Genomic DNA, 14,039 nt, shown 5'->3' on the forward strand with positions numbered 1-14,039 from the left:
GATAATGATGTTGTTGCTACTAAGAAGACAAGGCAATACCACATTTATTTAATTAGTGAATGTCAAACAACATCAAATTGGAGAAATAATTAAGTTAAAATAGAATGAGGCAAATCAAACAATCAAATACAAATAACAGAGTGGTACGGTGTAGTACAAGATTAATAAATAACCCCAAAGCTCACCCAGACAATTCATAACAGAGCAGCAGATCCAACGTATATTTTAGCCCTATATAAAGCAATGCTTTATAAACCAATAGTACTGTTTTTTTTACTAAAGGACATGGTAATATTTCAAACCACAGCTAATGCAGTGTCAGGGAAGTGTGTGAGAACATGGAATCTATAAGGATGGGTTTCCTCTGTGGTGGTATTTATTGTAATATTGTTTCTTTCAGTTCTCACTCTCTTGCTCTAAAATAAGTAGTATTACTCTATTTAAACTTGACCCTGAGGTTGTTTATATTTGAGGCTTTATTGATTCGTAAAACCTTCCTCAGGTGCCTTTCAATATGGGACGAGAGATGTGGGCGGGCGAGGTGGATAGAGGAAAAGGGAACATGGTCCATAATTAAGGCCGCATGGATTTGTTCCAGTCAATTAGTTTGTTCTACAGCTGTCTGCAGTTTCCACAACAGGTCTCTGTAGGTGTCTGTGTGTATAATCTTTAATACACTTTGTGTTTTTTTTATATTGCATCCAAACAAACGAATGTTTGCAAGCAAATCATGCAGTTAGCATAAGCAGGATGGATGAACTTAGCAATAAGTAGTTAGGTGTTTTACTTTGGTGAAAGCATAAATACCATAGTAAAATACTTCCTTACACGTCAAAGTCCTGGAGTATAAATACATATTCCGCAAGAACAGAGACGTGTTCTCTCTCCCAGGGCTGCGAGAAAAGAAGCAGCCCTGGTTCAGGAGTTCTCTCAGCTTGCGTGTTGTGTCAATTTGAAGTGACCGTGGTTAATGTAGAATACCGTGAGAAAACAAAGCCATTTCTCTGTTCTTGTGGAGTATGCATCAGGCTTAACACCCAAGAGTCGCTGAAGAGAGCATATATCTCATCTGGCCTGGGAACTCCTCTGGGTCCCACCGGAAGAGCTGGAAAAAGTTGTTGGGGGCCGTCTGGAATACCCGAATAGATGGAGTAAAAGGTACAATATTTCATTCAGAATGTACTGGAGTAAAAAGTATAAAGCAGCATAAAACGAAAATACTCTGCCACATGTTTGGCTTACAAAGGCAAGTGTAGGTAAAAAGGGTTTAATGAAAAATACACGGGCAAAAACAAAAAGAGAAGGCAGCAGAAAAAACACTGAAGCAATTGCAGAGCACTTCTGAATGCAAAAGACTTGCAGAGTGGTGGAGTGAAGACCAGACTTTGATTGTAAGGTTGATGAGGTGAGTGGGGACAGATGTGCCTTGATTGGTGCAGCAGGAGAAGCCAGCCACGCCTCCTGCCACACACATGCTCTGCAGGAGGAAAAGAAACAGGAAGGGAAAGGGAAGGGAGAGAAATAAAACACTCACAAAACCAGAAAAATAACAGAATCATCACCTACTCAAGTACAAGTAAAACTGTGTCAGAATTGCAATTGAAGAACTTAGGTAAATGTACTTGGTGGCATTCCATCACTGATGACAGCATAATAAGACTGTTCATTGTATCGCACTTGCTATGCAAAGTCAATTCCACACATTTCTGTGGAAGAACATCACATAGTTCAGAAGAAGACAAAATCTGAATCCGAATGAACCCACCTCATGATGCACCTCTAAAAATGCAAACAAACTAAATATGGTTTTAACTCGACTAGGAACTGACATAGATGGATTAATATTTATATTATTGTTATTGCCCGAATTAAATTCTGATTTGCATACTGGATTTAGGAGTTTATTTATTTATTAATTTAGTTTTACATGATTTGCTTCAGTGCTAATAAATAGCAGACAAGTAGTTTCACATTCACTATACAAATCCACACGTGCTCAAATAAGAAGCGCCACAGACTCAAAATGTATCACTTTAACTCACAGACATACAAAATCATGAGAACACATAGTTAAACATACATCCACGAATGTGCTGCATACACATCCACACGTTTATGCCGTGTTGTAAGGAATGGAAATCATTAATAGTGTGATGATGAGACAACTGTGTGTGTGTGTGTGTGTGTGTGTGTGTGTGTCATTGTGCTCTGAGATGTTGATTTTTCTCTGGCAAAGGCTTGTAGATTTTATCGCAATGAAGCCCATTTCTACTGGCAGAAGAAAAGAAGATGAAAAAGACATACAGACAAAGCCAAGCAGAAGATTGTTTGTCTGGTAAATTGTTGTTATTGTTGCCAAAATGACTGATTCACCAGCTATTATGTTGATTATATCTTGTTGTTTTTGCTTCATCACCAAACATATGTGTTCAGTGCCAATTGAGCAAAACTAAAATGGCAAAAAGAGGAGGACTGTGGGTTTGTGGCCTTTTTGTATATTATCTTCCCATCTATCTAACAAGCCATGAAGCCCTTTTTTGTGTTCTTTGTTTGTTTTTAATTGTTTTGTTTGTAGACAACCCTCTTAATGCTGGCCTTCTAAATAACAATCTTCAGGCTAAAAATAAATTGATAATCTACAATACTGATGTACTGAGAGGTAATAAGCTTTGTCATCAGCATAAAAGTGAGCATTTTCATCAGTCACATTTTGACCTAGAGGTCCTACGGCTGATCCCTGGGCCACATCAATAGATCCTGGCACCAATATATGATGTCAGTTTGTACGAAGTAAAGGATTCAGAAGTCAGTGCTGAGCAGTTTCTCATATACTGTACTATAAATAAAAAGCCGCTCAGTGAAGCCTAATATCTAAATGATGAACCTAACCATTCAACCTGTGCATCCGTCCCAGTCAATAGTGATACAAATACCTCTGATAAGAGAGATGCTTTTGAGGCTTCGGATGGATTAAAAAGAATATATCACATGCTAATGTTATTAGTCAGGCTAAGGATCATTAAGGATAAGGATTGTTAAGACTGGAAGGTTTCTAGGATTCTAAAAGTGAGAGGGCTTTCTGTGTTCCTAAATCAAAGGCAAATACAACCCTCATGAAGGATAATGACTAATGGTTGTGCTGTTCAATGTGAAAAAGTTAAAATCAAGTCAATGCAATGCAGGTTACAATATTGATGAAACTTACAATGTAATAATTATCTGTGACTCATCTTCTTATTCAGAGCCATTTCTAAATGTGATGATTGACAGTATTAATGTTAATATTCACACCTCTATGCAACCCGTTTTGCTAAGCGTAAGCAGTCTCCACCGAAACATATGATGAAGTGAGTCAGACAAAGATCCAAGTAACCTGATTCAGGCACAGATGTGGAATCATAAGCCCACTAGACTGCACTAGTTTGCCAGGGAGGTAAAACAGTCTGCAGCGATCTTAGCAGGATAAAACATTTGCTGACATTTAAATGGGAAACGCCTTGATATAGAGTGCAAGTCTCTGATTCAAGAACGGAAATCAATATAAGTTAGATCTCAAGAAGCCCAGATAAAAGTAAAAAGCCTGTTTTATTAGAAAACCTGCAAATCAGGAGTACAAATTGGCCCGATGACAGATGCATGGGCCATTTTATTTAACATTGGCACATATTAAAGGGACAATATAACAACAGTAGCTGTTCTGTTTGAAAATATTTAGGATTAAATATGCTTGCTGAAATGCATTTAAGCCAATTTGTAACTTTTGATAATGCATGATCAAAAGGTTTATTACCAATTCTTGTCCACAACTAAATGCCTTTACACATGATTACCAGAGTGTGCTTTTCATTCACCCAGCCCTGCTTAAAGGCACATTACAGCCTCTGATCTGTTTTCCAAAACTAATTTATCAGAGAGAGAGAAAGAGAGAGAGAGAGAGAGAGAGAGAGAGAGAGAGAGAGAGAGAGAGAGAGAGAGAGAGAGAGAGAGAGAGAGATGGGGGGAGACAATAACGATGGAGAGAAACAGAAAAAAAGAAAAGCCTTGACAAGCAGATTGGGGAGAGAGTGTGAGAGAGCTAAGCATTGAATGGAGAGATTTACTAATTTTCTTTTGTTTGTTAATGAATTCCCATTGTATTCAAGGCTTTGGCAATATTGTTCCCTTGTACCATGTATGCCAATGATGCATACTGGACTGAAAATGAAACAAAAAGACGAGCAGCGTGTGAGATACAGAGAAAGAGCGAGAGCTGTCGTGTTCAATCAAAATGTGATTTCAGTGTTGGACGGGGGAGCAGCGAGGTGGAATAAAACCACCTGATTAATTTTATCATCGTCTTCATGTTTTTGGAAATTTCAGAGTGTGAGTGAGAGAGGAAGGAATAGAAAGGCGTCGCAGGGAATGAAGTGAATTTGAATTTGAATAATCAAGCTGAGCTAATTCTGTATATGCCATTCTCCCTCTGTCGCTGTATGCGTGGTGTGTGTGTGTGTGCGTGTGTGTGTGTGTGTGTGTGTGTGTGTGTGTGTGTGTGCTCATGTTATAACAGTATCTGTATCTCTATGAAGATATATACTAGTGTTTGTGTGTGCCAGTCTGGGTATATACTGAGGTATGTGTATTTGCGTGCATGGGGGGGTGGGGGAGGTTACACCGTCACATTTCCTGTTTTACCAAGAAAAGGTATTCCAATGTGAAGTCCTCTGAAGTGACAATATGACTCTGTGTGTGTGTGTGTGTGTGTGTGTGTGTGTGTGTGTGTGTGTTGGAGTGGTGGGACGATATATTGAAATATCGATATATCGTGATATTTCCTCCTTTGATCAATACACTGATGCCATATATTGTTCAAAGAAATGTTTATAATTTAATATTTTATTAATATATGCAGGCACTATTTACTAGGGTTGCAAAATCCCAGGAATTTCAACTTTGGAAACTTTCCATAAAAAAAAAAAAAAACAGGAATAAACCTGGAATTGACAAAATTGAAGGTTGGCCCTTAGAAGGAATTTTAAGGGCCATATTGTATAGTTGGAGAAAATATATTTTTGCATAATCCTGACTAAAACAACCAGATTTCCTGCAAGTACACTACAGTATTATTATTATTATTATTAGTATTATTATCTCATTCTACAGAAAAATGCCACATGTGCCATCCGATGTATGGAGGCATTTCACACTAACTAATGTTCAACGGAAGTCTTTGTATATGTGTACATTTTGTGAAAAGAAATACATCAAGAATGCCACAACAATGCAGCAGCATATTGCGAACTGCAAAACATTTACTCAAGGCTCCAAACTTGAAAAGAGTTCCACTTCGGGGGAAAATGAATCCGCTGTATCAGAGTCAGATACCCTCTCAGTGCCATCAGCTCCGGCTCACTCTGGCATCAGAGGATTATTTGATTTGATGGATGAATGTATTGCATAATCGTAGTAGCGTGATCTCATCATTACCGTGGGCAAAATACTGTGATATTATCTTGAGATATTCTGTGATTCTCACCCCTAGTATGTGTATGTGGGTATTCCAGGCAGCATGGAGTGAGAAACTTGCTTATTCCCCAGGCCTGTTGTGTTATGACTTATTGAATAAGCGCAGTGCTTCACTCTATATTCAGTGTAATGACTATAGATCTAACAACAACACTGAAAACCTCTGGCTGGTTTAACTTATCGATCTGACACACACTCTGACACCAATTTAAAGAGCAATATATGGAATTAGGATTAGTTTTGTTGAATATGACATCATAAAATCAAGGCCTGCTGCCTCTGATATGATGCAGTTCGTTTGACAGATCTGTAATAAAAATGGATCAATGCTGATCATGTTTGAGGACCCATTTCCCAGAACAGATTCTAACTCAAACTGTTTTGACTTCACACACATCGCCACAAAATGATGTTCAGTAGTTTCCATTAGAAGCAGTAGTACCTTTAATGTTCAAGTCTTAGTTTATGGTTTATTATTGCCAGTGTCTTTAAGGGTCAGTGTGTATTATTTAGGGGGATCTATTAGCAGAAATGGGATATAATACATCTGTTTTCATTACCTGGTTATACAAATTATTGTGATTTAATTTAGAATGAGCTGTTTGAATCTACATAGTAGACATTAGCTCTTGATGGGACCATTCAAGTTTTCACATTTGTGTTCCAGCCATTGTAGGTCCCCTCTTGTTTGTCACGTTAAAAATATTTGGTTGGTTGCAATCTGTAATCTCTAAATGTGACCAAACACAACACACTCCATATGCTAAGCAGTAATAACTAAGATGTAGTCGCTGTGTGCAATGAATCCATGCATGTAATACTCTTCTATTTGGGAGTAGACATTGTTTACATGTTCCTTCATATCAGCGAAGAAATACAATATAGTATAACACAAATCACGTGCAATCCAATATCAACAGCAGCAGAAGGATATGCATGAGCTTATTTTTTTTAGTATAGTGTTTGTCTTGTTCCAGCCCTCTCATGTTGGAGTTACAGCCTTTACACAAGAGGAGATGAGGCCAATATAGCTCTGTTGTTGTTGGTGTGAGGGTTGTGCTTTTCCCCCCTTTAAGTTGTGTATCTCCCCAGCTGCACTTCCTACTCTTCCATCTCCTCCGCTCTTGTCATTGTTTTGCTCCCAATGTCTCTTCCTCACTGTCTCCCCCTATTTCTGTTTTTTTTCTGCCCCCCTCCCCCTTTCTCGTGCCTAGAGTACATTTCTAATTTGAAAGGCTTTGCTGGTTTGTTGCACCTAACAATTAATGATAATCTGCAGCAGCACTCCAAGCAGAGTTCCTATCTCCACGGACAGTTTCATCAACATTTGTGAACATGAAAATAGAGCTGGGAACCAGGGAAGTAAGACTAACTTTTTATCATCAAACAACATATTCCGTTGGAGAGCTGATACAATTAAAGTCTGAATTGGTTCAATCCACATTGTTTGTTTGAGGTTTTACACCCCCCAAAATGGACAACTTCTCCGGCCTGAAAATGTTTAATGTTCAGAATAACCAGGAACACACCTGTCATGCTTCTTCTATTTTATTAATATCTTAGTTATAGAACAAAAGAATGAGAAGAAAATAGAAAATGTAAACATGACTTGCTGCTATAGCGACATTGTTTTCTAACATATAGTCCAGCATTATTTGTTAATCAGCCGACTCAATTCTGTTGGTGATTACAGCTGATCTCTTGTTGCCTATGCAAGTTTCAACTTCTGCTGAACAAATGCTCTTTATCAACAGACAGATATCGTACTGCGATACAAGCCTCACCAAACTCTGACCAAGCACATGATCAGAGCAGCTGTTGCATTGCTGCACTGCCTCCGCTGTCACTTTCCTAAGCACAGATTTGACATGGTACAGTAGCTGCCTCTTTGCTCTGTAAAAGCCCTTACTACTCCCCTAATACCCTGCATGGCTGTTTGAAAGGAATTTAATCTTACCATGTAAGTCTGATCCAGCAATCATTCACTCGTGTGGAATCTGTAAAAGGCGACACAACGGATCGGAAACCGGCACAAAGCCATTTTTACCACAGCGAGATGTTCAGCTGGTCAGACATGGTGCTGGGATGTAAAGCACAACAAATACATGTGTTTCCAGGGCTCATAGTCTTATATTATTTTCTTTGTTTTCATGAAATTGTAAAGAGGCCTAGAGGTTTAGTTAAAGCAGAGGAGCACACATTGTGTATGTGGCACTGCAATAATATTGCCATTGTTTTTATTTAGTTATTGTTATTGCATTTTTGACCCTTTGATGATTTAGCGAGGCTGATAGAAAGTCCTAACCTTCAAACATCTTCAGTCTGATTACTTGTAGAGTTGATGAATAAGGAAATAAAGGTTATTTGTTAATAATTCAGAGTGAAAATAAAACCAAAGGTCTAAAGAATAAAGGGAAATGTACACAATTGTTAATCTGTCAAAGTTTAAGATTATTCTGATGTAAGTAGGACTGTAATTTGTGATTTTAATGCGTTGACCTTTGTTTGAGGAGCCAAATCTCCCTGCACTCTCTATCTAACCCCTGTTCCACGCTCTTCAATAACTCAATGGATTTTCTCAGCAGGGGTTTCTTTCATCTGTCGGAAATGTGTCCCGGGGATTTTTTTTTAATCTCAGTTCTTGTGTTGTCAGCTAAAATTCCAGCACCCTGTCAAAGATTTAAAAGAAATGTTCTTCGAAATTCAAAACTAATGGCAATGACTCATGGGATGTGTTGTACATTGTGGTTATTGTGTGATGCTATTTGATGATGAATAGATGTTTTAATAATAACACACTTACATTAAAAAAATATCCCTAGTAGACTCCTGTTTACTAGGGTTTTCTATAAAACAGGATCAGACTGTGATTGAAGCAGACCTGTGTGAATACATGATATCCCAATATCCAATCAATATTACACTACTCATCAATTACTAATTTGAATAAGCACTGCTGGGTATCAAGTAGTAGTCTTGTCTAAAAAACAAAATAGTGTAGATGTATTAAATACTGACTCACGGTGATATTTAGGCAAGGCAAATTTGCAAGATGAAGCAAATTAAACAAGAAAAAAACAGGTTTTGTATTTCCATAAATGTGAGACATGGATGGGAGAGACTGCAGTTAGATTATTTCCAAAGTGGTGCCACTCTGGATGGGATAATATTCTGATGGGTTATTATTTGAACGTGATGCGTTCTGTTCTAGTTCTGTACTTTGATTGGCTTCAGTTCCAGATAGCACCGCCCCTTGAATCAACACACACAAATTAATTTGATAGACAGATACATTTAGGTAGACTAGGACCTGGGACATGTATTTGAGTCTACATCAGAACCTTAGGGCAGGTAAACCAATAATGATAACTTCTCTTTTCTGTAACTGATTCCAAGTCTGTTGAACCTCCAACAGCAAATGTTCCTGTATGAATCAACTTGGCAATTGTGTCCTACCACTGTTCTCTGCCTTTTCTGTGTGTATCGCCATGTATAATGATACTCTATAAGTAATGGGTTTTTGTATCATTCATAAACATGACTAATAGAAAATTCATCAGAATGTAGATGAGCTAAGCAAATCGTTGGATTCTCTGGCTCTGCGGAGATGAGGAAACTATGTGGGCAATTTCATTTTCATTGTTTTGTCTTGACTTGCCATTTATTCTCTGAATAATTTGTCTGCCTGTTCCTCTCTGCATGTATCTCCGGACTTTTAGGATGGAATGGGGAATCTGCGGGTGACCAAGGAAGGTGTCAGATTGGAGGGAGTGTCCGAATTCTTATTGCCGCTATACGTCAAAGAGGTCCAATCTCGCAGGGTAAGATGAGTGTGTGTGTGTGTGTGTGTGTGTGTGTGTGTGTGTGTGTGTGTGTGTGTGTGTGCCTCTATTCCTCCGAAATCAGTGTTTGTGTGTTTTCACGTGTTTGACTGCATTGTTGTCATCCTTCAATCGTTTCAGGTCCAGCTGCTCTCATATGTTGTACTGCGTATTGCATGTGTCCTTTGTTAAGGCATGTGCTGAGGATGTGTGTGTGTGTGTGTGTGTGTGTGTGTGTCTGTCTGTCCCTCTGTTCCAACCCCTATAATGAGCAGAAATCAGCAGTCAAGGTCTATTATTCATGTGTGTGACACATTATAGTGCTGCATATGATCCAGCACTCATCCATATTTCCATTCATCACACTCAGAATCATCATTGATCCCGTTAACTGAGGCAACATGGACGCTATGTCACTCTATATTGGACAATTTGTGTGACGCTGTGTGTAGGTGTGCTCAAGCACATGTGTGTTCATATGTATGAATAATAAAGCAGCGGGGTATTGACTGTGATAGTGTCACACTGTCACAAACGCGCGTGTGTGTGTGTATGTGTGTGCACAGCATGAAATTAATGGTGTGATAGAGTAGGAAAGAAAGACATAAGACATTTGATAGACAGGACATTTATAAAAGCTGTAATAACCCATACATGTGGGTGTCTTTAGAAAAACATCTCTGCACACCAGACCGTGTGACGTGTGTGTCGGAGGGAAGTGCAATTTTGAAAACAATGAGAAAAACTCCCACATGCTGTCAGCTTAATAGTGAAACATCTATGCAAACACAAATGTGTGAATATAGACGTTTATAATACCAAATTGCTTATAAAGGTTCTATTCACACAATAATGGTAATCTAGTTCTTCTCATTATCACTGATGTTGTTGTTGGAACAGGTTAGCATGTGCTTCTTCTACCACTTCCTGTTCTTGTAAAGTACGGAGAGAAAACCAAAACACCATTTGCATTCATGTTTTGCACAGCAGGTGATTATGGTGAGGAGCGCACATAAAAGCAGTGTGGTTTATACAGGCTGCCTCCCCGGGGGGTTGTAAGGGTCCGCATGGCAAAAAAGTCATCACACTTTCAGACGCGGAAATTTGTGAACGTTCAGTACGTGAATGTGTGTTTTCACCTCTCTGTGCACACTAAGTATGTTCTCACTGCCTGTTTGGGCGGAGAAAATGGATAACTTTGACAATCCGTCCGTGCAACAGTCCTCGTGGAAGGTATAACCAGAGTTAAAGGCCGCGTTCACACTACACCTTTCCATTTCAGGATCTCATTGACTTTGCATGGGCTTGCGTCACATTATGCCAAAATTAATTGTTGGTCCGCTTCGTCACGTCAGATAAGTTGAGACAAACTTTTTAGGCGCCAACGGATCTGTCAGCTAATCAGATCACGATCAGAGCTGGCTGCGTCTGAGAATGCATCTCCCCATGCGCCAGACACGCCTTCCCCCGTCCAGCAACGGTCCGTCAACGTACTTGTGTAGTAAGAACGCGGCCTAACTCGCAGCTTTTACACTCAAAACGCAGCGTGCTGCTATTGTAAGCATGCCCTTGGTTGGAGTGGGTTTGGAAAATGTAAAACCAGAGGGCATGTCATCATGTCTTATACAGGACCACATATTCTCCCAATTAAACTCAGGTTTTAAACTCACTTATAACATTACGTGGTAAATAGTTTTAACATCTGTCACATATAAGATGCATCTGAAAAATGCATAATATAGGGTATCTGGCTGTAGTCTGTAGAAATTGAGAAAGCCAAAGAAAACAAAAAAGAGTGATAACACCAGGAGGAATATGGAACTGTGTTGACGGATGAACCAATATCTACATGAGCACGCTACAGAGGGTGTATTAGAATACTAATATAAAAGGACAGGAGGATGGTGAAGATAAAAAACAAGCAAGGAGAAAGAAAGGGTGACTGGAGATAAAAGATACAAGGGAATTAAGGTTCAGAGTGGAGAGAGACACTGAACAGTGAAGAATGACGGTGAGGAGATGGAATGAAGTGAGACGAGAGTGTTATCAGCTTTTGCTACTTTATTATTTCCCCCCACTGTATGGTTTTCTTGGGGATTAAATAGTAAATTATATGTATAAACCCTCAAAAACTCAAATAATTCCCTCCTCCTGTAATAAAGTTACAATGATTGACAAAAAAAATGCATTTCCTTATCCCTGCAAATGTGTTCTACCATTCACACTAGATATTTTCATTTTGGTGGTTGGGGATGTTGGAGTTAATTTCCTTCTTCCCATATTACTCCTGTAGAGCATGCTTCTCAATATACAACATTGTATTTAAACATGAATAAGTTGTGCCCCATTGAATGTTTTCCAAAAAAGGGATTTTGTGAATGTGTGCCATGTCTGATCACCACAAACTGCCCTCAAAAATGTTTATTTATTTATGTACTTTTCATGTGAATACACCATGCCCTAATGAGAAGTAGAATCAAATCATTGCTTGAAACAACTTTAATACAACAGACTGTAATTGTATCATACCTGTTTTTCACTCTCTGCATTGGCTCTAAGCAGGCTATATTATCTTTTCCCCTGCAGTCGGGAAGCAAGACTTGGTAACTGCTTTGGTATTGAATTGTAGTATTGGAGTATTTTTGTATTAACCTACTGAGACAATCAGCTTAAAGTCATTGTATAAGACACTTCATACAAACTTGGCAAAAAGCCTGCTGGTAGTTCTGTTAACTGATAGCCACACACACACTGAGCAAAGGAAGTGAGATGTTTTCCCCCACTGCGACTCTGGCCACAGAGGAGCAGGCTGCGTGCCCTCAGCTGTATGTGGAGTCCCATTAGCTGTTAGCAGGCCGCGTACCCTCAGCTGTGTGTGGAGTCCCGTTAGCTGTTAGCTGATAGCCACACAATGTGCACAATAATATAAGAGAGCAAACTGTTTTCCACAACAATCTCTCCAGCCACAGAGCAGCGGCTGAGCGAAGCAGTCATGCACACTTGCAGGTTAAGACTAGTGAGCGTGGAGTCACCAGTCAATCAATCACAGTGTCTAACGCGCAATACATGGTGTTTTGAGAACACGAACACACACACACACACACACAACCAACCAATCTCAGTATCTCCTGGCAAAGATAATACAACTGGTTAAACCTCTTAAATACAAGACAGACGTGAGCATCAATGTTAGATCAGCCATAAATAAAAGATGCAGACTTTTTACTGTTGAATGTGAATAGACACTCCTGTGTGGGTTTACATTCTACTTACAGTAATGCCACACAATGTATTGTTTTTCTATGCTTTTGTATACTGTAACTACTCTGTGCTGTGTACGCATTGTGGTTTTATTCATGTGTGATTGTCAACTATTGTGTGTGTGTGTATGTGTGTGTTTGTGAATGTTGCATGCTCCCCTGTCTACTGTAGGTATCCATGGATATTTTTTTTATATCTGAGCATCTATTGATATTTTGTACCTGTGTGGAAGCGGAGGCACATTTGTGTATGTGCACGTTTATGTGTATTTGAGTCAAAGCTTATCGCCTTCCATGAAATCAAGGAGAAAGTCACCAGCACATTGCCTAAACAGCAGGCATGCTCTTATTGTTGTATTGACACTCCCTGTGCTTTACAGTTTTTCTCGAGTGTTTACACACATTTTCTGAACGCATGCCTCATACTCTCAGAACTCTACACACAAATCAAAAAACACACACACAATGGGCAAAACCCCTCAATTCTCCTGCAAAATGAAACTTTACATTCAAAACAATGTTATTTCTTCTCAAAATGGTATTTTGTTTTCAAATGACACACACAAACCATCATATGAATAGACATTTATAAGAACCAGTTGAACACTGATGTGCTCAATGTAAAACACGATGAACACTTCTTCTCCATTTACCATAATGACTTAGGCCTTTTTTTTGTTCAGTGTTACACTCACTACAGACATACATAAATGTGTTGTAAAATATTTTTGTATATATACGTTATATATTGTTTTTATATATTTTATTTTTCCCACAAGAATACTGTAATGTACACAGTGTTCATCCCAACCAACACAAAGTTGCATATACAGTGGTCTACATACAAAACCAGAAGAAATTACTGTATACAGTTACAAAAAAACAAAACAACAACAACTATCCCACATCCTCTCTTCTGTTTCTGTCTGGCCACAGCACCTCATCCACATCACAGGCAATGCAAGCGATGGCCAAGCAGCGGGGGAAATATCGCCTAGCATGGCAAATCCATGCTAGGCTCCTCCTCGTACTCTCACTCCTCTGGCTCTGCCTCTGTTGCCAATGTTGGCATCCATTGCTCCAAAACAGAAGAGCTCACCTGTTGCACTTTTATGCTAATGCTCTGATTGCAAATTGTAAAACTGTGTTTCAGGTGTTTGCCCATGTGATGAGTCAGTGTGCATAGTAGGGAAATTAACTTTAGAATTTTGAATGGCAGTGTGTTCCCTGTGAAAACAAGAGATTTTCCTCATGAAAATTGTGCCAAATGCAGAGAATTGTGTGTAGTGTTTTGAAAAAAGTGTGTTTTAAAACTGCAATTTGAGTGTAAAGCAGGAATTGTGCTTGCAGTTTAGCAGAGGTAGTTCAGGGTGTTGGTGCATGAGTTACATGCTGTGGTCATTGTGTCTCAAGCACCAGTATTTGTGTGTAAACAATTGAGAAAAACTGTAAC

General features: G+C 39.0%; 1 protein-coding gene across 1 annotated transcript in view; it reads left to right on the plus strand.

The window, feature by feature from the left end:
* LOC311011220 (zeta-sarcoglycan-like) overlaps nucleotides 1-14,039 on the plus strand; it is a 303,588-nt gene that overhangs the window by 189,737 nt on the left and 99,812 nt on the right. The window contains exon 3 of the mRNA XM_084006038.1: nucleotides 9,225-9,326. Coding sequence (XP_083862164.1) covers nucleotides 9,225-9,326 — 102 coding nt within the window. The remainder of the gene's footprint in view (nucleotides 1-9,224; nucleotides 9,327-14,039) is intronic.

The sequence above is a fragment of the Eutrigla gurnardus genome (genome assembly GCF_963514095.1).
Source record: "Eutrigla gurnardus genome assembly, chromosome: 3".
Lineage (NCBI taxonomy): Eukaryota > Metazoa > Chordata > Actinopteri > Perciformes > Triglidae > Eutrigla > Eutrigla gurnardus.